Raw genomic sequence first — 26146 nt, forward strand, 5'->3', positions numbered from 1 at the left:
AGACGGGCCCGTGAGGCGTGCCGACGACCCCTGGTCTGCACTGTTGGAGGCTCCTCAGGTCACTACGCTCACACTTCCCGATGGTCCTCACCAAACTCACTCCCGCTAGGGCCTCTTTCTTTCCTGTCTGCCACTGTTGCTGGGGCTGCAGGGACATTAAAAGTGACTGATATAAAAAGTAAAGGTTCTTTTAATCTCTCTTTTATCCTATCTGGAAGATTTTTTTTCAGGTTTATTTCTTAAACATCTAAAAGGCATTACAATCAGAGATTCTGCAACTAGATAGGGGGACTTCCCTGGTGGCGCAGTGGTTAAGAATCCACCTGCCAAGGCAGGGGACATGGGTTCGAGCCCTGGTCCGGGAAGATCCCACATGCCGTGGAGCAACTAAGCTCGTGTGCCACAACTGCTGAGCCTGCACTCTAGAGCCTGTAAGCCACAACTACTGAGCCCGTATGCCACAACTACTAAAGCCCACGTGCCTAGAGCCCATACTCTGCAACAAGAGAAGCCACCGCAATGAGAAGCCCACGCACCGCAACAAAGAGTAGCCCCCACTCGCCGCAACTAGAGAAAGCCCACACGCAGCAATGAAGACCCAACGCAGCCAAAAAATAAATAAATTAAATTAATTAATTAAAAATAAATAAATAAAACTAGATAGCTTAAAATCTATTTTCCAATGCTTTTCTTTCTAAGAAGATTATCTTTTAAGGCCTATTATGATTATTTATTCAATTTTAAAAACCTAGAAGTTTAAGGCAATGTACACTTTCGTTTTGTAATAAACCACATGGCAAAACAATACTTTATTTAATAAATGTATAGGAAATTACAATTTGAAAATTGCAAATACAGTACATATACTGTACTTTGATCTTAAATTACATGGACAAACTCCAGCTTCAAAATCTTTCTAAAATCAATCATTATGCAAAATACCTGGTTTCTGAAGGTGTATATGGAAAAGTATATACAATTTCTTAAACTGTGATATGGCTTACTTATTAACATACATTTATTTAGAGAAGCATAAGCTTTCCAAATATACATTATCTTCAGGTGCAAAGCTGACATACTGGCACATTTCAATTTTGTGTTGCAGTTATTTCGTAATGTACTTAATTGCAATATTTAAATTGACATTGTCACAGGTTTAACTGGGAAAGTCTCCATAAATGTTTTCCAATCTTACCAAAAATCAGAAAATGTTTGTTGGTCCTCACCACATGACTGGAAGAACGTGTTATACGTTTTGTAAGCAAGAATTCAATGACAGGCTGGCCCGAATGTGTAACCCAGCTGCACACACACAATTCAACACCGAGGAACTCTCACAACAATTCTCCTCTCCAATTTGCGTGCTCCTATCAACATCACAAGAAATATCCCTGGCTAGCGATCTGTTAACATAAATCTGAAGCCCTGTCAGGTGGGATTCACAGGATAGATCTGTAGCCAGGGTTTGCAAATGGTATTTTGGTTAGAGAGACATTAAGCTTAATCATCAATTTGGGGATCAGGCTGGCCTCCCCTCAACACAGCATATAGCGAGGTGTCACTATTCATTTGTGACTAATACCCAACAGGCTCAAAAGTGAAGCTTGGTTCAAAGACAAACTGAACCCAATGAACTAATCTTGTATCTATGAACACATTCTGTAACTTTAAATTTACTGTATGTAAGGTAGAGGCAACAGCAAAAGTGCCTAAAACCTTATTCCAAAGGGGCTCAAATTCTGTAAGAACGCCTTATTCATTACAGTGAACCAATTAATATAAACACATAAGAAGAAAATAAATTTAGCTAATTGTGCTTGTTTCAGAAGTGAATTCTTCTCTCTTCTAAAGTAGTAAGAGTGGTGGTTTGAGAAACACAGCCCCGAGTCTTATCAGCAGTGATCTTGGCTTGCTGTCTGTTGTACAGGGCATCCACTTCTACCACACTTACTCTAAAGAGCTCAGCATGCAGAGAAATCTGGATCAGGAACAACCAGCTGTTTAAAAAAAGGTTCTTCCCTACCCAGAAACACATTTATAAGTGGTGCTTTGTCTCTGAAAGATGGTTTTTCCTCACATTAAAATGAAAGGGAAGCTCAAGGATCTGATCCTGCCTGAGTCTATTCTGGGAAAATTCTACTAAAGACGAACACTGTCGGTGAGGACACCTGGGTTCAAGAGACAGAACCAGAACACTGAGACTCCTAAGAGCAGAAAACTAGTTTTAGAAAATGGGAACAAAGCACCCAAACTTGAAAACAGTAAAATAAGACATCCAGTGATTTGGCAAATAATACTGATAGGAGCTGCAAGTTGTGAAAATCCGGGCTCACATTACACAAGAAATAGCTAATGGAAAATGTATGGAGGAATTACAAGCGCTACTGGTTCTGCATTTCAAAGCCTTCTGAAATATGCCTTGTTCAACTGCATTCCCCACATTATATTTCTAAAGCAGCATGGTCATTAATGAAACAATAGGTCTTTTTCCTAAAATAAATCAAAATGCTGCATCTGGCCAGAGCTGTGAAACACAGGTTCTATACACAAGTAACTGATTATTTGCAAATGTTAACTGAAATATATTGCAATGAAGAACTGCCCAGTTTTTATGTTGTGATGTTTTCCTTGTGCAAAATTAACAATGCTAGGTATTTATACAAACAGCCACTGCCTTTCCCAGGACAATGGAAAGCCCTTTCTGAGGGCTGGCTGAGGAGTGTAACTTAGGGCTGTAACTAAGCGGGTGAAGGACAGACCAGCTGTGCAGTTCCTGGTCATATCTGCTAAGTTCACATCCCTCTCTGTGGGTCTTGTGAAGTTACAAAAAGTTAAATCTATCAATCCTCAAATCTTACAGACCTAGTGGAGTACAAGTACAAAGTCTATAGTCTTTGCTACAAAAAGCAAAGCACAGGAAACTTCATGTGTACCTCACTTTAAGGAGAACACTTTAATTAAGATTTACAAAAGTTTTCAGTGTTTCTGCATTTTACAAGAGGATCCTTTCAATCCTCAGATGTATTTTAGACTGTTTCATCAAATAACTTTCCAAGGAGTGGGTCATTATGAAAAGTCATATATAGCTATTTAAGATAAAGGAAAGTTTACAAGAAACAAGCTCCATAGATATGAGGAACAATTTGCAAATATGGGAAAACCATTAGCATAATTAGCATATATAACGCATATTCTTTTCGTTTCTCTTGCTAGGTACTCAAAGTCCATAAATACCCAGATGTCCACTGAAATGCCTCTCATTTATTCTTACTTGCCCTCTGTATTTTAATTTTATATTTATTTTGATTTAAACAGTTTATATGCTACTGAAATTTTTGAAAAGTTCTAAGTATTATTTTAAATAGATTCACGATAAGAATCCCATAAAGTGAATTTTCAGATCAATTCAACAGACACTGGGTTTTATTAGGAGCCATTAATCCTCATCAACCTTTTTATTGGATACCATCAACTCAATGAATTTTTGGGTAAATCTAGGTTTTATCTTAGGTTTATTACATAGTGAGTTTCTTGGTAGGAAGATGAAATCTGTTTCCTATTCTTCATTTATATCAGAAGTCAACTACATGCCCACCTGAGATTTCAGTTCACAACTTGTCTGGTACACTCTACTCTGATTCTGAGGAGTCAAAGAACCGTATCCATTCTCGGGATAAGAAACTGTTCCTCTTGAAAATGGATTTCTAATGTGCATAAAGATAATCTCAAAACCAACAGTTGCAAAATGAAACATGAATATTCACAGCTGCCTCTTTAACACAACTGTTACCAATTAGTTGCATTCGCTCTGAAAACTTTTATGCTTAGCCTCCCTACAACACAGGTGTCATGTCCATCCCCATTCCCCTGCTTTAAAAAACACACACACAAGGTCAAAAACCCTTGAAAATTTTGTTTTCTCAGAGTAATATCTTGCCCCAATCCCTCTGGGAATTTCTGTTATGGTATTGTTATTGGAAAAACTTCAAAATTACATCGTAGGGTTTCTGGAGTCCATGGAGAATCCCTAACCCATATCATCCAGCCAAAATTCTCTGGAGGAATGTGGTTAATCTACACATGAGAGGTGAAGGGCACACTGAACCTTAGCTTCCCAGAGTTTTACCCTGAAAGGGCTCACACAGGTTAACTGGTATGGAAGCAGGAAGGAAGCAAGGTACCAAGCAAACTTTCTGTACAAAAGGTAAGGCAGTTCTTAAAAGGACAGAGGATCATTGTTTACCTTTTGCAGTCTCTTGCTGTTCTTAAAATAATTCCATGAACAACAAGTGATTTCGGGAAGACTTAAATCTGAAACTCCACACCCCATCCTCACTCCTATATTTTGTTTTAAATTATCATATAGTAATTTGAGTTTATGATTAACTTCTGCTATTCAGAATAATATTGAAAATATTTCCTAAACAATTTAAGGACAGTGACCACAATATGTAAAGATTTGGTTCTGATAAGGTTACAAATAACCAAAAATGCTAACTTTGAGATTCAAAACCCTGTAACGTCTGGAAAAAGTTGATTACAAATTGTTACCAGTAAGATTAAGACTTATTTGTGAAATCAAACATTTCTGAAACTCTAGGAATACATGCTTATTCCACTCTCTGGATAATTAGTAGTACTTTCTGAAATCTGCTGAGAAATAATTTTGGTAAAAAGAGAGCTGGGAGTCAAATTCCAGAAGCTGGGTTCAAGATTACATAATAAAAAAATTCAGTTTTCCAGCACTGGCTTGATATAAAATGGTCTTTAAAAAGGATTTTTAAATGCAAATACTGAATTCTTGATGCTTCCTTTAAGACGTGTACTGTCGTAATTAATGAAGTACAGTCTTGGATTGTCTTCTGTGAGGTATCTGTAGAGTCATGTCTCATTCTGTAAACAGTGTTTTAGAAACATCTTCATCTGAAAATCATGGTGAAGTCTCATTTTGCCATTAAACAGAAACTATCACTGTCAGGCTGGAGTGACTGTTTTGAGAGACCGGTGCTTGATACTGACACAGCTGTCAGGGATTCCATTTCTCATTTAGGTGTGCATTTATTGCTCTTACATCTGTGACTGCAGGATAAATAAGGCGGTAGTCCCCAAAATGTATACAATTACGGACTGGAACTCTGACAGTTTGCACAAGTTCTGTCCACTTCTTGCCTATAACTCTGAAGCTGAATAGTACATTTATACATGCCAAACGTGTTCAATAATAAATGCTTTGCTTTGGACTGTACTTCCTCCCATTTAGATGAACTTCCAGGAACTGCAAGGTCAAGAAAATATCATTACTATTCATTGTATACAGTTACACATTAGTGAACAAGACAAAGGGCAAAAACAATCTTACTATACTGTGAACAGATTTTTATTAGTTTGATTTCTACCCTCTTGAAGCTATTCTGTTAGAGAAGTATTTCAGTTTACAAAGCCAGAATGACTTCTCATTATTCCAATCTCTCCATTCCACTCTTGGGTAGAGAAAGAATACTAGACATCAATTACAAGTCTTTCATCTTTTGTAGTTTTTAAAATAAACCATATGCATGTATTATTTTGATAAAAAAATAAAAAGCATCAATCTGTGAAATGATTTAAAGACATAAAAACATAGTTTAGCTTTTCTTATATAGAAAAAACATGGTAAATATACTTTGTACCTTTTATCTGAAGGCAAAAAATCAATTTGTAATATCTCATCAAAGAGATCGAAAATTATTGCTCTGCCAACAATAAATTGACCTGCAACTCACATTTTGAAGAGCCTCACCCTTCCCTTAAAACATATCTTTCCAGCAGAAAAGTCTTCCTATTTAATCATAAGCACAGATGTTTAATTCCAAAGATAGAAGTCCACCAACCCCAGCATTCACCGTCAGCAACATACTTAGCTGTATGTGTACTATGGCAGTAGGTTTTCCTGAAGTAAGAGACCAGATATTTAAATCTTCCACTGAATATACATCTTCTATTTTCATCAAAGCTTCTTTGATATAGTCTACATTCAAATGGCTTGGTACACCTATTCAGAATGTATCATTTATAAGTAAAGATTATTTTGAGAAAAAATTTATATTACTAATAGGACATTTTTAAAAAAAGAAACCAAATGGCTTTACCAAATTCAGTTTAAATGAACACTTTAAAATATATTAAAACTTTAAGATAAACTATGCACACATATAGCAGGATATATACAAGAGGTTAATAAATACTTAAAAAACGTTCATTCTCACTAAAAAGAAATGTCACTCAAACCAGACGACTTCATCTAATAAACAAGCTAGGATAGACAAAAAAGAAAAAGGAACATATAATAAAGATAAACCTACTTCTGAGAACTTATAGTTAAATGCTTATACTTAATATCAGTAAGGCAGGGATGTTGGAAATAGAATAGCAAGTTAAATGGGAATTATAGACTTAATAAATAAATTACTAAATATAACTGCATTAAGAATCATGAGCTGCATTCTTGTCCTAGGTCCACAGTTTATTAGCAGCATGACCTTAATGAAGTTACGTTACCCTGCTGAGCCTCAATTTTCTTGTTGGTAAATGGGAATAATAATGTCTGCCTTGCCTACTTTTCTTGGCTATTATAAGGATCAAATGGGTAATAGATGGGAGAGTGCATTGACTCTCACATGTTTTTTACATGTGAGGTGGTATTATAGACTAATAAGTATCAGTAAAAAGAAAGACATGGCTCCTACCCTGGAGTATTCCTGCCCCCCACCAACAGCCCCAATCTGATTTAGGGAAATAATAAACCCACAGTGGGGATACTAGAGATCTTACCTTCTAGTATTATAACTACTGTGTCCCATATGATTCGAAAGGTTGTAAAAGCCACAAGTAATGAAAACACATATGTACAGATGGGATCAGCAATCTTGTATTCCGGCTGAAAGATGACAGATCAAAATTGTGTGATTAAATACAGACAGTCATAAAACAGTCTATACAGCAAAGCAAGGCATACTCTGTCCCCTGTTCTTTAGCAGGACTGGAGCACATCTTTAAAACTTGGATATTGCCAATTAAGAAACATCTTCACTCTTTCCTAGACTATTTAAATGCCTTTCTTTGTGAAACCTATTGTATTTCCAGAAGTTCAGTCATTTGTTCCACTGTTTTCCTCTGTGCTCTCTCTAAATCTTCCACCCAGAACCACAGACTATCAGAGCTGGAAGGAGTTTTAGCAGCCATCCATCTGGTCTAAGCCCCTCATATTAAAGAGGAGGGAACTCAAGTTTAGAGTTGAGGGACCTGCTCAAGGTCAAAGCATTAAAGGCAGAGCCAAGACTAGAACTCAGATCTCTGGATTTCCACTCCAGTGCACATTCCAGTACCTAGCAGTTGAGTGACAAGGCTTAGAATTGAGTTCTTCAGGGAAGGCACCACCAAAGCCAACAGATAAGTTACCCCATGAGGTTGATACTATTGTGTTTGGTGCTAATAAAAGAGATATACTGATAGTTCAAGTATGCTTGCATAATGCAAAATGAATAGGACTGGCACTGGTGTCTAGTATACTGATAAAAGACAGTCACCTTTAGTTTTAATGTTGAAATTAAATATATATTTTAAAATAAAAAAACTAGCAATCATGTTACCTTGAATCGTATGATGTATGCAGCTATTAGCACACCAACACTCTGTACCAGATCCCCCAAGGCATGTATAAATGCAGCTCTCACTGCCAAGCTATCCTGCCCATGGTTGTGTCCACATCTAGAACCTGTGGTAGGAGAATTTGAAGGCAGGGAGTGGGAATGGGCATGATGGTGACCAGATTGGTTCAACAGCAACCCCATTCTGTTAAAAAGAAAAGAAAAGATTATTATTCTTCCTAATATTATTGACAGAAATATTTGTTACTAATCAGACACTAATGAGGCAACATGGAACTCGTTCATTTAATAAATATTTGAGCACCTATTATGTATCAGGTACTGTTCTAGGTGTCGGGGTCAAAACAGTGATAAGACAGACATATCCCTATCCCTATGGAACTTACGTTTTAGTAGAGAGGGCAGAGAATTAACAAATAAATACATAATGTACTGGTGGGCAATGCGAATGCTTTGAAGAAAAGTAAAGCATTGCAAGGAGGTGGAGAGTGATGGGGAGTGATCAGAAAAGGCCTCACTAAGATTCTGAGTAGAGACTTGAATGAAGTCAGGAAGCAAATGGTGGTGGAAGAGTGTTCTAGGCAGAAGGAACACCAGGGTGAAGGCCCTAAGATGAAAATGTGCTGTATGTGTATGTGCTTAAAAAAGCAAGACAGCCATGGTGGCTAGAATAAAGTGAGCAAGAGTGTTGGGAGATGAGTTGGAGGGGTGGCTATGGTAAAAACTTTTGATTTTATTCTAAGTATGAATGGAGGCCCCTAGCGCAGGGATTGGCAAACCATGGCCTGTAGACCATAGTTGGCTCACTGCCTGTTTATATAAGTAAAGTTTTTTTTTTTTTTGGTAAATAAAGTATTATTGGAACACAGCCATGCTCATTTGTTTACATACTGAATGTGGGTGCTTTTGTTCTGTAGCCGCAAAGTTAAGTAGCTGCCAAAGAGGCTGTATGGCTCTCAAAGCCTAAAATATTTATTATCTGACCCTTTACAGAAAAAGTTTACTGACCCCTGGTCCAAATGAGTAGGTATGTAACTTAAAGATTTTGTAGTTTTTAGGAAAAAAGTAGGTAGTTACAAAAAATCTTATTAAAATAAAAATATTATAAAAGTTAAAAAAAACTTTGTCCTACTTAAATTCCTGATTGTTAGGCAAACTTCAGTATACCTGAGCAAACCCATGAGAAATTTATAATTCCAATAGTGTTTTATTAACATTTAGAAGAAAAATTAATGTACTACATAACTTTAAAATACATTAAAATATCACTGCACGCTACTGAATGCATACATAATAGTCTCTAAGTTCACAGTACTTGCAAATATTAATGTGAAAACAATATAGAGTATATAATACTATAATGGTGGATACATGTCATTATAAATTTGTCCAAACTCATAGAATGAGTTTAACACCAAGAGAGAACCTTCAAGTGAACTATGGACTCTGTGCTATAATGATGTGTCAGTGTAGGCTCATGGTTTGTAACAACTGTACCACTCTGGTGGGGGATATGATAACCGGGGAGGCTATGCATGTGGGGAGGCAGGGTATATATGGGAAAGCTCTGTGCTTTCCACACCAGTTTGCTGTGAATCTAAAACTGCTTTAAAAAATAAAGCCTATTAAAATTTTTTTAAAAATAGAGCTTACATCATATTAACTGCAACTCCAACAGCTGCGGTAATGAGCATTATATCTCCATTTATTTCATATTTCATATGGATAGTTCTTTGGACAGCTTCATATAGGAGGAATCCCATAAGTATATACACCAACAGCACACTAATCATAGCTGACAATACCTCTGGAGGGAAAAATATAAAAAATAAATATATTTGCAGAATGGTTATTATACTTCATATATACTCAATACTGTACAATCTCTTATTTATATCTTCTTTCCTCTAAGGAGATAAAAGCACTACATTATTTTTGTCATATTATTCTTCCTACTTAAAAAGTGATTAGTAGTTTGCTTTGGATCCTCCACTAATTCACTCCCACAACTCCCCGCCTTCTCCTCATCTCTTTAGGGTCAAATTATGTATATTAACAGACTATACGCATGATAAAAAAATGAAAAAACCGAGAAAAAAATTTGTAACATACTTGACCACAGGCTAATTTCCCCATAGACGAGTATACTTACAAATCAATAAAAAAGTGAACCCATAAGAAAAATGGGTAAAGGACACAAATAGTAATACACAGAAAATAAACAGAAATGGCCAATATATCAAAATCAATCATAATACAAGAAATTCAAATAAGAATTCCTTTTTGCCCCTTACTAAATTGGCAAAGATTAAAAAGTTTGATAACAGCCATAGTTAGCAAGGATATACTGGTGGAAGTATAAAATAGAACTATCATTTTAGAGAGCAGTTAGTAAAACTAATAAAATTTTAAAACGCATATATTCCTTATATTCTAAAAATCTATCCAGTAGAAACACATCCATATGTATGCAAAGATATCTACAAGGTTTTTTACTGTAGCTTTGTCTGTAGTATAAAAAAAGATCTGGAGACATCTTAAATGCCCACCAATGAGGAACTTAATGGATAAATTATGGTATATACATATAATGGGATACCATAGAGTCATATATATAAATAAGTATTTTTAAAAAATTGAAGTATAGTTGATTTACAATATCATGTTAGTTTCAGGTATACAGTACAGTGATATATATATATATATATATATATATATTCTTCTTCAGATTCTCTTCCCTTATAGGTTATTACAAAATATTGAGTATAGTTCCCTGTGCTATACAGTAGGTCCTTGTTGGTTCATTTATATTTAAAAAAAGAAAAAAAATCAGGCAAACTGATAATCACAAGAAAGATAGACGAGAAAATGTTATACCTGGGAAGTGAGACTAAGAGCTTGGGGAATTTATTTTTCACTTTATTCTTTTTGGTAACGCTTGAAAAGTTTTAAGTTTTTACTATAAACACATTTACCTTTAGACTAAAGAAAAACAAACCCATTTTTTAAGGCATGTAAGTATTCATGTATGCACTTTGACTCAGGAATTCCTTTTCCAGGAATGATATACACACTCTTGCCAACTGAGCTGCACATGTGCAAAATGAGGTATGTTATGAAGCTATTTATCAAACATTGTATATAATAGCAAACAGATGAAAACAATTTAAAAAAAGTGATTAGTAGGGGCCTTGTAACATGGAATACTATGCAGCTTGGAAAAAAACATTAGGCTCTTTATGTTGTGATAAGGAGTCATCTTCAAAATACAGTGTTATGTGAAAAAAGAAAAGTATACAACAGTATATATGGTATGTTAGCATTTGTGCAAAAAGAAGAAAGAGAATATATAAATAATTATCTGTACATGCAAACTCTGGAAGAATATACAAAATACTGATAAAAACTGATTATGAGGAAAATGGGTGGCTAGGAGACAGGGATGACTTTGCACTATATATGCTTTTCTACCCTGTGAGTATGAAGTAGAAATAATTTTATATCTTTTCAAAATAATAAAAATAGGGCAATGTACATTTTAAAATAATTATTATATAAAACTAGTGTTGACACTCAAAACCATAATAGCAAGAAAATACACAAATTTTTTTTTCTTTAAAGAAACCAGATATTAAACTTTTAAGTGTTAAAAGTTAAAACAATCTGGAAAATTGTTATCTGGGTCAACTCATTGCTCAAAGGTTAAAGGCAGTTCAAGTATATTGGACTATGATACATTTTTATTCCACCTCATAAATTACAACACAGAAAAACTATCTAGCAGTAAAAAGTTTTTTTCCCAAAGACATTTCATTAATGTAGCCAAAACCCTAATAAAATTCTGTGCATCAACAGGTACTGGAATAAGACAAAAAACATACAACTCCTATTCAAAACCATGATTCATGTATTCCTGACATACTAATTATCATACTTCATAGGAGACACAGGCTTGAAGAAGATAGAGAAAAAAAACCCAACTGAAATATACAAAGCTGTGGAGAGACTACCATATCAAGTCTAGACTCTAAGCCCCTAAGGATATGACCAAGTTACATTCCACATCACATTTACGGTAGCATTCAGCAGAAAGGCTGGCATGTAGCATGCACTCATATATTTATGGATGGATCTGTAGACTGAAGTTAGGCTGAGCAAGGGAAGAGAAAAGGGTATATATACAATTAAGAAGGTTAAGCTAAATATGAACAATAATTATTTACTAAATCCCCCCAAACAAGAATAGGTTAAAAGAAAAGAATTAAGCCAAATAGGGACTTCCCTGGTGGCGCAGTGGTTAAGAATCTGCCTGCCAATGCAGGAGACACGGGTTCGAGCCCTGGTTGGGGAAGATCCCACATGCCGCGGAGCAACTAAGCCCGTGCGCCACAACTATTGAGCCTGTGCTCTAGAGCCCATGAACCACAACTACTGATCCCACGTGCCACAACTACTGAGCCCGCGCGCCTAGAGCCTGTGCTCCGCAACAAAGAGAAACCACAGCAATGAGAAGCCTGCGCACCGCAACAAAGAGTAGCCCCTGCTTGCGGCAAATAGAGAAAGCCCGTGTGCAGCAACGAAGACACAACGCAGCCAAAAAATAAATAAATAAATAAATAAATTTATTTAAAAAAAAAAGCAGCCAAATATAAGACTGAAAACACACGGAATTTCTTGTCTTAAGTTATAACTGCTGATCGCAACATATACATATATAAATAATATAAAGAAAGAAGAAATAATTAAACAATTTTGAACTGTGAAATCTCATGTACTAATGGTAGGCTCCTCATTTTACTCGTGAAGAAAGAGAACTTTAATTCTCTTTAATATTGGTATGTAAAAAATATCAATCCTTCTCAAACTCTTCTGAAAAAAAAAAGAAGAGAACTCTAACCCTGTGTCAAGCTTGAAGCTAGCTAGCAATTAGGACACCATAGTTTTAAAAGTGCCTTAATCAAATTTTTAATATGAAATTTAAAGCAATATACTTTATAAAGATTAACAGCTATACAAGTTAATGACAGAGAGATGTGATTGCTTATGAAAATCTAAAACCAATAATTAAACATGTCAAAACCCCTTGTAATTAGGTTGGCCATACTTTCCAGTTTCCCCAGATAGTTCCAATTTATGCCTGTTATCCTGGCATAATTGTTAAAAGTGTCCCATTTAACTCTCAAAAGTGTCCTAGTTTGGATGATAAGATATATTGTTACCCTAGTAGGTCTGCCAGATAAAATAGCGGATGCCCAATCTTCATTTCAGATAAACAACTAATTTTTTCCATATAAGTATGTCCCATGCAATATTTCAGACATACTGTCATCCTGAGAGAGAGAGAGAGAGAGAGCAGGCTAAATCTGGCAACACCCACATCCCAGTGATAGTTTTCCTAAACACTGAAAATGATCTTTTTGTGAACTCTCAGATAAGGCAAAACCACATTCAAAACAAAGTAAAATGAAAGTCAAACTAAAGCATAAAGTTCTTGACAAGGAGGGTTCCCACCCTTAGAAGGCCCTAGGCCCCTGCAGCTGAAAACTCAGTTTTCCACCACACAGTTTTCACCTATGTGAGTAGCACAAAGGATCCTAATGCCTGCCCATAGTTAAGAGTAATGGAATTCAACTGATTCCTAGAAATTCCCAAAATGACATATTAGGATATTGTTATCAAAGATATGCCTTATTCAGCAATTAATAGGAATAGGCCTCATATCTAGTTTCCCTGGTGAAAAGCAAAGACATTCATGTTATTTTTTTATTCTAATGACCTGTCAAAATGTCTTCTAAACAGAATACTGATAAATGCAAAAGCAAAAAAACCCCAAAATTTTAAGTAGATTTTTAGGGCTGAGATTTATAATTGAGAAGTATAAGGCACAGTAATACCATATAGCTAAAATTCCTAATAGTAGTTGTATGATCATTCTGATAAAACGAACAAAAAGCTCTTTCACTGTGAATAAATTAAACTTTGGTGAAATATCATGAGTAGAACTAATTAGTATTTGAATTTTTTTCGTAGTATTTTAAATATGATGGAATGCAGATAAATATAGACAGGATTTTTTTCCTCCCACAACGTTTAAGAGAGAAGGAAGCTTTCAATCAACAACCAAATTATGACTTGCTCCAATCTTCTCATTCTTGCCCTGTTGCCCTGGGTTGGTATCTGGTCACATAACATACAGTAAAATTTTTCAAGATGAAAGGAGTGCACGACAGGTGTATTTTTCATTTTCTAAAAGAGACCCAGGAACTTTCATAAATAAAACGCTGGATTTCTGTGAAAGTTACTACCCTATTCATTTTAGACAAACTTGACTAAATGGAAATTTAGCATAAATGAAAAACTCTTGAAATAGATTTTTATGGAAATTCTAGAAACCTATTATTATAGTAGTTCTAACATATTTTGCTATTTTATTCTACACACAAATAATTATATCACTCCACCTGGCTGAACTGTAGCATTGGAGGATGGAGTAAGATGAATGAATATGTGTTTTTTGTTATAACATCACTTGGGTCTTTTTATTCAGCTGAAATATAAACAAATGTTTATAGTCAATGATCTAATAAAGACCAAAATATACCATGAATTTCGCATACAGAGAATAAACAGTTTTGATTTGAATGGCTAATAAATAGTAAGAGCAAAAATTAAATGGGAGAAAACACAGATGATTATCAAGTTTTGACAGGGTAAAATATGAAAAATGTTTATTGTACATTTTAACACATCTATAAATTGCCAAAACTAGAGGTTTTCAAGGTTCATTTGAAGAATATTGAGTCCTTCTCTGACATCCTGTTATTCTCCATCATAGTACCTTATTCCTTCTCTTCATAGCATTTAATACAATTTATGATTATGTTGTGCTTATGTACATATTTACTGCCTGTTTCCCCACCCTATAACATTACTCATTCATTCAACAGGTAACTTCTGAGCACCTACTCAGTGAATGAGTAACAATCTGCTTCAACTATGTAAACCACACTCAACTCAAGCATATTTGCTTTTTTATGAGTGCTGCCTAGATGTACTGGCCTATCATAACTGTTATCTTTGCTAATGCTATGATGCCAATAATGTATATTTCCCTTAAATTATATAACACTTGTCTTTCTATTGCCTCATAGTAAACATCTAAAGTTCAGGTTTCAGAGGTCTATAAAAATGAATAGGGAAGGAAAGTGGAGATATATTCTCTCTTCTACTTCCTTTTTGCTATTTCTCTTTTCTACATTCTTCTAAAAGCAGATAGGAAGGAGAAAAGAAGGAAATCAGTGGGCTGTACTGGATTTGCCTAGGACCTCCAAACTATTGATAGTATTTTAATTTCACCTCATCCACAGATGAGGATGCACTCAGGATAAAGACATCATATAGGATTTCAGGGGCCCACTGTTGCCACCAGAATGCTAAGCTAAACTGCAAAGTTTGTCTTTGGATCCTCTCACCTCCCACTCTAAATCACCTCCTGTTTCCTGCCTTCATACCATCCCCTATAGCCCACACCCAAGGTGCCCAGTGTGCTCAAGTTGACTTTTGGCTATCCAGTGTTGACCACCTCACTCATGTCTTACTCCTGCCTCAGTAAAAATTCCCATTTCTAGCATGTACCTATTCTTTTCCTATAGATGTTCATGTGATATGAAATAACTCTAAGACGTGAATATAACTAATAGGCATAACTCTTGTCAGGGGTGGGAGGAAGTTGTTAAAATGAATCACTAGGGAGAAGAGTTGTGGGGGTTTTTTTTGCTGCACGTATGGGGGAAGAGATTTTTTAGCTGAATACTTTCTGTTCCTTTAGTAAGTATCAGGAGAAAAATAACAAACTACGTAGAACTAGCATTATAACCATATACCTACCTCAGGACAACCATCATCTAGTCAGATCTGCCAAGGTCTTTGTTCAGTAGAATGACACACTGCTACAAAAGATTCCTGCACTGTCACTTCATCATTAACCTAGGCTGATGATTTTATTACCAAAGTAAATCTTGCTTTTTATTTCAAATACAGACAACTCTGCTTACTACGGTCCTTTCACATGGTCACTATCTTTATCTAATCCATGCAGACTCTTCAGCCCAAGAACTGGAATAGTCATATAAATAAAGTCAATTACACTCATAATCCACAGAGAAAGATAAAAGTAGAAAGCAAGCAAGGGATTGGGCTGTTCTCTTTAGAATAGCATGTCTCCTGAGACATAGGCTATTTTTCCTAAGGATTTGTGGGATTTCTCCTACAGTGTGGCTTCATGAAGTTCTAAGTTTTAGTAACTTCCAGAATAAGAAGACATACCCAAAGTCAAATAAATCCAGGCGTTTAAAAATAACTCACATACAGTTCCTACCCTGCTCTCTCTCTTCCCACAAAAGAGCTGCCATTGTAGCTCAGTGTAATATAATAAAGAAAGAAGAAAAAGAAAAAGAAAAACCTTGAATGATTTTACACAATCTCTGAGTTCACATGAAGGAAAGAAAGTACCAGAAGAATGGACCTGACTCCTGAGACAGCGAGTTTGGCTTACCCCTCAAATCTAAAACTACCTTTCTCTCACCTTGACTGAATGATTTTTGCTAAAATAAATTTTGTTATATTGTCCCAAATGTTACCAAAGACCTGAGTTAAAAAGCACATCTTTAAAAACTGTTATTTAATCATCAGGGTGAATCATCTTACTTTTCTCCTACTACCTAGCTGAGACAGTTTTGCTAAGAGAATAAGAATTCCGATTAGGGGGAGGGGGGAAGGCAGGTAGTTTTGGAGCATGGAGCATTTTGAGAGATATAAAAAGTCTGGGTAAGATGGTAAACTGGCAGGTAGAAGAGGGAAGGAAAAGAAGACTGGAACTAACTTTTACTGAGAATTTACTCTGCGCCAGGTACCATGTTAGGAACTTATGCATTACCATCCGTATTTTACAGTAGAAACCCATACTTAGATTAAATCATTCTTCCAAAGGTCATACAGCTAGTAAAAGTGCAGATCTCAGATGTGAACCAAAGACAGTTTAACCACAAAACTCTAAAAGAGGTTAAGTACCAAAACAAATAGGACCAGCCCCTGACTGAGATAAGGAAGAAAAAATTCCCTTCTGACTAGTTTCTTAATTGGTCCAAAGGACCTATAAGCCAGACTATATATCCCAGCTATGTTACAGATCAAATGAATTTTTATAGTTTGTGAGCATAAACAGATTCAGAATTACAGATAAATGTTTTCAAGTCCCAAATATTTTTGTCCCAAAATTTCAAAAATACTCCTACTCTCAGTTTAGAAATTGGTTTAATTTAACCCAAACACAAATGATTTGTGGATCATGAGCTATACCAGATTATCTGTTTCAGTTTTCATAACCATATTTACTCAGCTTGAATATGCAACTATTTGATTAATGATATCTTATACAGCACTTATTAGTGCCAGACCCATGGAGTTTAATATTTTCTGTTCCTGTCCCTACTTAATTCACAGTCTAGAAGGAGACATTGTTTCATAAAAATATCTATAAAAATGTGATAAATGCTATTAGGCATGTATAAAGTGTTATGAGAAAACAAAAAGAAAATTTAGGGTATGGTACTACTAATATCTGACTCTCATTCACAGACACACACCTCCAGTATGCTGCCTTTGCATAAGAAGGGGTAGCAGGGAGCGGGATATGAACATAAATATGTATTTTCTTATACTTTCAAAAGGAAATGCTGGAAAGACAGGCCAGAAACTAATTAAAATGATTGCTAATTAGGAGTGGGGCAGGAGGATGGGTTGGAGGGGACAGAATGAAAGCGAGGCTTCTCTGAGTAAATCTTTTCTTTTAAAAAATAATTTTTGACTTTTGTGACATGTTTTACATATTTACAAAATAAATCAACAAAGAAAAAACCAACTCCTGTCCTTCCACCCATGCCATTAAAACAAACCAAATTCAACAACACAGTAACAAACCAGAAGTTTCTTAGGGGGGATTTCTTCTGCAGTGTTTTTTTTTTTTTTTTTTTTTTTTTAAAATGGGAATTATTTATTTATTTATTTATCTATTTTTGGCTGTGTTGGGTCTTCGTTTCTGTGCGAGGGCTTTCTCCAGTTGCGGCAAGCGGGGGCCACTCTTCATCGCGGTGCGCGGGCCTCTCACTGTCGCGGCCTCTCCCGTTGCGGAGCACAGGCTCCAGATGCGCAGGCTCAGTAATTGTGGCTCACGGGCCTAGTTGCTCCGCGGCATGTGGGATCTTCCCAGACCAGGGCTCGAACCCGTGTCCCCTGCATTGGCAGGCAGATTCTCAACCACTGCGCCACCAGGGAAGCCCTGCAGTGTTCTTTAAGACCTGAATTCCCAAGTCTTGGTAGTAGAGGTCATAAGAGGCACACTATCTAAATGTGTCCAGTGTAAACAAACCTTTCCCTACAGAACTTAAGAGAGATTACTCGTGAAGTGGTGGAATTTTACAGCACACAAGGACAGCCACTGCTTTGGTTTATAGCTTTATTCAATTCTACATATCTTTGTTGTCTTTTTAATCCTCCCCAAATCATAAGTTTTTCTTCCATTACTTCAAAGAGCAGGATAAGTGAAATAAGTCTTATCTAGATATATCCTTATAAGCTTTTGTAATACAAAGAAGAAAAAGAAGATCCCAAAAGGCCCTGCTAATGTGAGGATGTGATTCCCTCCCTAGCTCTGGAAAATACCTGTCTATATCTTAACAATTCTCTCCCTTTTATTTTTTTAGATGACCTAAAAAATTTTAGATAAAATTCAAATAACAAAATTCACCACTTTAACAATTTTGAAGTGGACACATTCAGTGGCTTTTAGTATACGCACAGGCTGTGCAACAATTACCACTATCTAATTCCAGAACACGTTCATCACCCCCAAAAAGAAGCCCTGTACCCCTTAAGCAGTCACTCCCTTTTATTTTGTAAGTCTCTTTTCCTGAGGTTCTTAATAATACAACTTTGCACCTCCGATTATTCTTTTATAGTTTTAAACTTTTTCTTCCTGTTTTTATTTTTTTGCTCTGTATTCTGGGAGACCTTTTTTTTTTTAACTATTTAAAAAAAACTTTATTGAAGTATAGTTGATTTACGATGTTGTGTTAATTTCTTCTGTAGAGCAAAGTGACTCAGTTATACATATATATATGTTCTTTTTCATATTCTTTTCCGTTATGGTTTGTCAGGATATTGAACATAGTTCCCTGTGCTATAGAGTAGGACCTTGTTTATCCATCCTATATATAATAGTTTGCCTCTGCTAATCCCAAACTCCCATTCCGTCTCTCCCCTACCCCTCCTCCCCCTTGGCAACCACAACTCTGTTCTCTATATCTGTAGGTGTGTTTTTGTTTCATAGATATGTTGATTTGTATCGTATTTTAGATTCCACATATAAGTGATATCATATGGTATTTGTCTTTCTGGGAGACTTTCTTTTTTTAAAAATAAATTTATTTATTTATTTATTTATGGCTGCGTTGGGTCTTTGTTGCTGCAAGCGGGCTTTCTCTAATTGCATTGAGCAGGGGCTACTCTTCATTGTGGTGTGCAGGCGTCTTATTGTGGTGGCTTCTCTTGTTGTGGAGCATGGGCTCTAGGTGCACAGGCTTCAGTAGTTGTGGCTCATGGGCTCAGTAGTTGTGGCTTGCGGGCTCTAGAGTGCAGGCTCAGTAGTTGTGGCGCAAGGGCTTAGTTGCTCCGCGGACTGTGGGATCTTCCTGGACCAGGTCTCGAACCCGGGTCCCCTGCATTGGCAGGTGAATTCTTAACCACTGTGCCATCAGGGAAGTCCGAGACTTTCTTGATTATATTTTCTAGTCCTTTTATTGAAAACAACTTTAAAAAAATTTTAGTAATGTTTCAATTTCAAAGAGCTTTTTCTGTATCTTTCTTTTTCAAAACATTTTACTATTTTATTATTCTGGGTATATTAATAAGATAATTGAAAACATTTTCTTCTGTTTCTTAAGTCACCTCTCTTTTCTGTAGGACAAATTTTTGTCAGTTTTTTTTTTTTTTTAATTTCTTTCATGCTGCTGGTTTTTCCCATTTTCTGAAAGATCCTTGGTTGTCCGTTCATTTAGGGTAGTAGGATAGGGAAACTGTCCTTTGCAAAAGGGAAATGCTAGAAGGATAATTCATAACTATTTAAAATGGTTACTAATAAGGGGTGTAGAGCAGGGAAGACTAAGACAAGTGTATTACTTTAGTGTGAGTATGGGGGAACCAAACTATAAGGCTGCAGAACCCTGAATTCTAGTATGAAAAAGAATTATTTTGGAGCATCAACATTCACACTAAACGCCTCAGCTTTCTCCAAACATTTGGTTCAATTTCCTTCTGGAATAACTCTGTGGTGTTTACATGGGGGAAAATGCGGACTGCCTGAGTGGAGGTGGCAGTAGGAGGAAGGTAGGGACACAGTGGACCAGTGGGAGCAGTCTCTCATTTGCAGTCATTCAATTAGTCTTGTTTTCAGCACTTCTCACTTCTGCCATCTCTGTCCCTGAGCCTTCTTTGGAGTTCTGTTGGGCTGGTCCAGTTTCTACCCTAGTGTTCTCCAGGCTGCCGCTTCTTGGCTTGTTTCTTTCTTCAACCCACTCCCATCTACTTTCCAACTTCCAGAAATTTCTGGAAATGTCTTGTTTATTGGTGACTCAACCATTTGCTTCTCTGTGTTGATTTGGTACTTTTTATTTCAATGGACTCTCAAATGCTGACCTCTAGTCCACCATCTTGAAGTAGTACTTTTAAGGAAAGGGAAAAATTTGACTTTCTATAGAAATGTACAGAAATACAATAGGACCAGTCAGTTCTATTTTCTTTCATCTTTTCATAGTGCTTGTTATCTATGACTATCTAGATAAACACTAAGTACTTCTCTGATATTTAATAGAATTTTCATGATTATGGGTTCTTAACTTATCATTTGTAGAACTTTCTATGTTCTGGTATTGCATGTTTCTGGGAGAGAATTCCACTGTTTTCATTAGAATTCCAAGGGGTCTATAACCTAAAATGAATGCACTCTCTCAAACAGTGTTAGAGGGTAAAAATCCCCATTCCACGATGCTATGTTTGAGTTTTGATCTTAAATTGCAGGTGTTTAAATCACACAAAAAAATTAAAGTTTAAGAATAATTTTGAGGATTTTTAAAAACCCCAAGGCAATCAGTAAACAAAATGGATGTATAATGTGTCAGCTAGAAGTGGGAGTTTTTTGGGGCTTCCCTGGTGGCGCAGTGGTTGAGAATCTGCCTGCCAATGCAGGGGACACGGGTTCGAGCCCTGGGCTGGGAAGATCCCACATGCCGCGGAGCAGCTGGGCCCGTGAGCCATAATTACTGAGCTTGCGTGTCTGGAGCCTGTGCTCCGCAACAAGAGAGGCCACGATAGAGAGAGGCCCGCGCACCGCGATGAAGAGTGGCCCCCACTTGCCGCAACTAGAGAAAGCTCTCACACAGAAACGAAGACCCAACACAGCCATAAATAAATAAATGAATAAATTAAAAAAAAAAAAAAAAGAAGTGGGAGTTTTTTTAGGAACACATCCAAATGCATTATGTGTTATTCAGTTGCTTAACAAATAACAGAAAGACCTCACTCAGGGCTTTACTGCTCTTGTACAGCAGCTGAGGGTGCTAAGAAATGGGGATGCCAGATAATTTCCCAAACTTATGACCTGGATAGCTACTTGGAATACAGCCATTCAGGTAAAATGTCAAGTTTTACACTAGAAGACCCAGCTACTAAATTATAGGAGACCTAGATGTTGAGTTAAGATCAGGCTAAAAAGTAACAAAGAAGGGGAGGAACTGATTGAAATATTAGCCAAGAGTGTCAGTGTCTCCACAAAATAAAACTACAAGATGTTAATTCTGGTTCTTTAAGACAGGTTTTGCTGAAGCTGCCTATATCAATTTTTGGGTTCTAAGCAAACCCAAAAATTGGTCATATGGCACTTCATATACTAATTCAGGTAATTGTTTTATATGTATTTTAACAATAAGTAAAAATAAAATAACCCACTAACATGGCAAGAAGAGCTGTGTGGATAACAATGTATGATTTTAACCTCTCTTAATTAAATATTAATATTTGTTCAAAATAGGAAAATATAAATATGTGTGCATTGTTAAAGAAAAAAATTCAATGACACTTATTAAAACATGGTAAAGAAGACTTTAATAAAGGTGGGGGGAAGCTGTCAAGATCGGTATAGGGAAGCCTTGCTGAAAACAGGCCAGGGTGATAAGACATCACCTGGGAATAACCCATCAAATATTGAGAATGGAGGTTCTGTTAAATTGGTTTGGCAAGGTTCTTCCTAAAACTAGATTTTACAAGGAAGTACAGAGGTGGGCTTGGGAGACAGCTCAGGAGACTGACAAAGGTTTGGTCAAGCAAAGAATCTTTGTTAGCATTTACAGTTAATGGCCACAATGAAGGTCAGCCATACAGTATGTTATACATATTATAGTAGTGCCTAAAACCTGGGCTATAAGTCGCTTTGGTTGGAATACCTTAAGTGAAAGAAAAGCTAATGCTCATTGATGAATTAAATCCATGTGGTTTTGCTTGGTTCGATAAACTGAAGGTAAACTTTTTTTCTGTTAACACCTTCAGGACACAGGGAACAACATTTGAAGATTAATGATTACCATATAATTTTTTTTTGTGGCCGCGCTATGCGGCATGTGGGATGTGAGATCTTAGTTCCCCGACCAGGGATCGAACCCATGACTCCTGCAATGGAAGTGTGGAGTCTTAACTGCTGGATCGCCAGGGAAGTCCCTGATTACCATATAATTTTATATGTATAAACTTTAGCTGACTGAACTGAATGTACCCTGGAAGATATATATCTGAATGAATCTTATTTGTCTATTTTCATTTGCTTTGTTCAAACAGACTATCACCAGAAAGATTTCAGTTAATCAAAGGTTATAGTTCATTGTGGTTTTACTATAAAATTTTATAAACCAAAGAAACGCCCAATTACCTACCTAAGCGATGAAATCCAAAGGTGAATCTTTTGGTTGGTGATTTTGAAGATAGCCACAAAGCAAGCAGGGTCAGTATGATGGCACTTAGGTCAGTTAACATATGAAGTGCATCTGTCATGATTGCTAGGCTATTTGCAATGTATCCACCTTAGAGTAAGGGTGACAGGAAAGAAGGAATAAGTTAATTAAAATAATAAACATAAGCAATCAAACCAAAAATATGCAGCATCCTACAAAACATGAACTTCTAACTAAAGTTAACTAAATACTTATCCTATTGCAATTAAGTCAAGGTATCCTGAAATTTTATGTAAAACATTAACTATGCATATATTGTTTTCTGGTGAAGATGTCCATTTCTAGGAACAGATTCTCTGAGGAGTAAATGACCTTAAAAAAGTTAAGAGCCACTAAATGGGGGCTGACACAAAGAGAAGTTTTGTGTTTTAGCAATGCAGCTTTTACTCAACCTACTAATTCTACTATTAGACAGTGAAATTAATAACTGCCATATCTAAATATTACAATAAAGCTGAATAAAAGGTAGGTATTCACTTGTTTGGGAGGGTTTGAACATAAACTGAAGAAATTCACAAAATGTTCATTAGTTCAAAACAAAAGATAAAAATTAACTGATTCTCTTAGATATAAACAGCAATGTCTCCTAATAGAGGGATAAAAGATGGTATTTAGAATACAATTTTTTGTATTAGTTTTCCAGTATTATGTATTATTATACATAATAATAATGTGTATATTTCATATATGTGGGTATGTGTGTATATGTATATTTATATTTATGTATTTTATATGTGTGTATATATATACATAATATATATATAATACGTGTACATATATACATATATATGTATTTATGACCATTATGGTCAACCAATTTTCCTAGCACCATAGAATAAGTTTTTATAATATAATACAGGGTAATCAAACTTTTATGTATATCAGAATCACCTGGAAGTTTTGTTAAACTATAGACTTCTTGACCCCACTCCCAGAACTTCTAATTCAGTAGGTCTAGATGGGGCCTGACAGTTTACATTTCTAACATGTTCCCAGGTGATGTTGATGCTTCTGGTCTTGGAACCACACTGAGAATTACTGTTATAATGTATAGCAGAACTTCATGATCAGGATGTTGTGACACATAAGTGTGCTGAGCTGTTGATTTCCCTATTCCTGGGATGGGTATGCAGAGCCAAAAGCAGCAGGAGAACTGGGGCTGGTGATCTTGTAGTCACATCCATTTACTCCAGTGTGCTCTATAGAAATATCATTTTTTATGTATTCCCTTACGTGAAAAAGCTGGAATCACTGACAGAAAATACAGCTTGGCGGTTAATAACATGGGGCTTTGAAATCTCAGAGACTGAGAAAGTTACTTACCATTTTTGAGCTTCAGTTTACTCATCTATAAAATAAGGATAATACCCTAAAGCCACACTGTGCAATAAAACTGAGATGATGGAAATGTTCTATCTGCGCTGGCCAATGGAGCAGCCACTAGTCACAGGTGGCTTTTGAGAATTTGAAATACGGCTAGTGCAACTAAGGAATTGAATTTACTTAATTTTTGTTAACCTGAAGAGCCACATGTGATGATCACCAGCAAAAACAGCAGAGTAAGGACCTAGGAAAATCATCTCTTCCATAAAAGTCGAAAGGACATGGGCAAAAATTGTCCAAATCAGCATTCTGAAAACTATGGAAATTAAACAAAGACTGATACAGGTAGCATTTATTCAAGGAAAAAGGCTGAATCTTGGTAAGAAGCTCACTAGCTCTGTGGCATTTTAACTTGCCTTATACCCAATCTCCCCCTCTTCAGTTCTATGGTAGCCTTGAAAACTAACAAGCAGCAACCACAGTGAAAACCTCAGTCTGGCAGCCACTGCAAGGAATAGGATGGCGTTAGAGCTCCTTAAAAGCTCCATTGCCAGGAAATTGTCATTATTTGACCTGTCTGGTGGTTCCCTGGGAGACTATACTTGCAAGGCTCTTTTTATTTGACTTGACTTGGAGCTTGGCCTTGGTGCAAACCCCGGTCAGTGTTTGTCAAAAACAATCAGAGGCAATTGTTTAATAACACAGCAGCTGCCTGAAGCAATAATAAGTGTGTATCCTGTGTTCTGAAATTTTACAATGATGTACCTGGTGTAGGATTATTTTCATCCAATTTGGGCTTTTATTGACTCTTTTTTTTATTTTATTTATTTTTTGGCTGTGTTGGGTCTTCGTTGCTGCGCACGGGCTTTCTCTAGTTGCAGACAGTGGGGGCTACGCTTCGTTGCAGTGCACAGGCTTCTCATTGCGGTGGCTTCTCTTGATGCAGAGCACAGGCTCTAGGTGTGCGGGCTTCAGTTGTTGTGGTGCACGGGCTTAGTAGTTGTGGCTTGTGGGCTCTAGAGCACAGGCTCAACAGTTGTGGCGCCTGGGCTTAGTTGCTCTGCGGCATGTGGGATCTTCCCAGACTAGGGCTCGAACCTGTGTCCCTGGCATTGGCAGGTAGATTCTTAACCACTGCACCACCAGGGAAGCCCTATTGACTCTTTCTATCTGGATTGTATACCCTTCAGTTCTGGGGAAATTTCTTTCTCTTTTTTTTTTTTAGAAAGGATTCTCTTTTTTTAAAAAAAAAAAATTATTTATTTATTTGGTTGCGCCAGGTCTTAGTTGCAGCAGGCGGACTCCTTAGTTGCGGCATGTGGGCTTCTTAGTTGTGGCATGCAAACTCTTAGTTGCGGCATGCATGTGGGATCTATTTCCCTGACCAGGGATCAAACCTGGGCCCCTGCATTGGGAGCGTGGAGTCTTAACCACTGCGCCACCAGGGAAGTCCCTGGGGATATTTCTTTTATTTATTTTTATTTTTGGCTGTGTTGGGTCTTCGTTTCTGTGCGAGGGCTTTCTCTAGTTGCGGCGAGTGGGGGCCGCTCTTCATCGCGGTGTGCAGGCCTCTCACTATCGCGGCCTCTCTTGTTGCGGAGCACAGGCTCCAGACGCGCAGGCTCAGTAATTGTGGCGCACGGGCTTAGTTGCTCCGCGGCATGTGGGATCTTCCCAGCCCAGGGCTCGAACCCGTGTCCCCTGCATTGGCAGGCAGATTCTCAACCACTGCGCCACCAGGGAAGCCCCCGGAAATTTCTTAAACTATGTTGTTGATAACTTCTTTCCTTCTGCTTTCTCTATTCCCCAGACTCTTATTATTTGTAATTTGAACTAGTATACTAATTTTCTTGCCTTTTTTTCTCCTATTATCTTCTCTTTTTGCTATATTCTGTGAGAGATGACCTTAATTCACCTTCTAATTTGTTTGGAGTTAAAAATTATTTTAAATGTTTGTATTATTCAAAAGCACTTTTTTCTACTCTGAATTTCTTTTAAAAAGTAGCCTATTCTTGTTTCACGGATTCATGATCTTATTTTATCTCTGTGGATACTTATTGTATT

The 26146-nt window shown here is 36.7% G+C and overlaps 1 protein-coding gene across 5 annotated transcripts in view; it reads right to left on the reverse strand.

Moving 5' to 3' along the window:
• Positions 1–1000: 1000 nt before the first annotated feature.
• The window catches only part of SLC30A4 (solute carrier family 30 member 4), a 30796-nt gene continuing 5650 nt past the window's right edge, over positions 1001–26146 (reverse strand). For 2 of the 5 annotated variants that reach the window (XM_082450144.1, XM_082450143.1), the window contains exons 3-8: positions 22682–22828; positions 9300–9453; positions 7629–7830; positions 6811–6916; positions 5897–6031; positions 1001–5275 (exon numbers count right to left, since the gene is read on the reverse strand). In XM_082450144.1, the coding sequence (XP_082306270.1) occupies positions 5121–5275; positions 5897–6031; positions 6811–6916; positions 7629–7830; positions 9300–9453; positions 22682–22828 (899 nt within the window). In that variant the 3' untranslated portion in view covers positions 1001–5120. Of the gene's footprint in view, positions 5276–5896; positions 6032–6810; positions 6917–7628; positions 7831–9299; positions 9454–19613; positions 20452–22681; positions 22829–26146 lie in introns of those variants that run through there. The other 3 variants (XM_082450145.1, XM_082450146.1, XM_082450147.1) reach the window with 3 other exon arrangements.

This window comes from Balaenoptera physalus (genome assembly GCF_965194825.1).
Source record: "Balaenoptera physalus genome assembly, chromosome: 2".
Classification (NCBI taxonomy): Eukaryota; Metazoa; Chordata; class Mammalia; order Artiodactyla; family Balaenopteridae; genus Balaenoptera; species Balaenoptera physalus.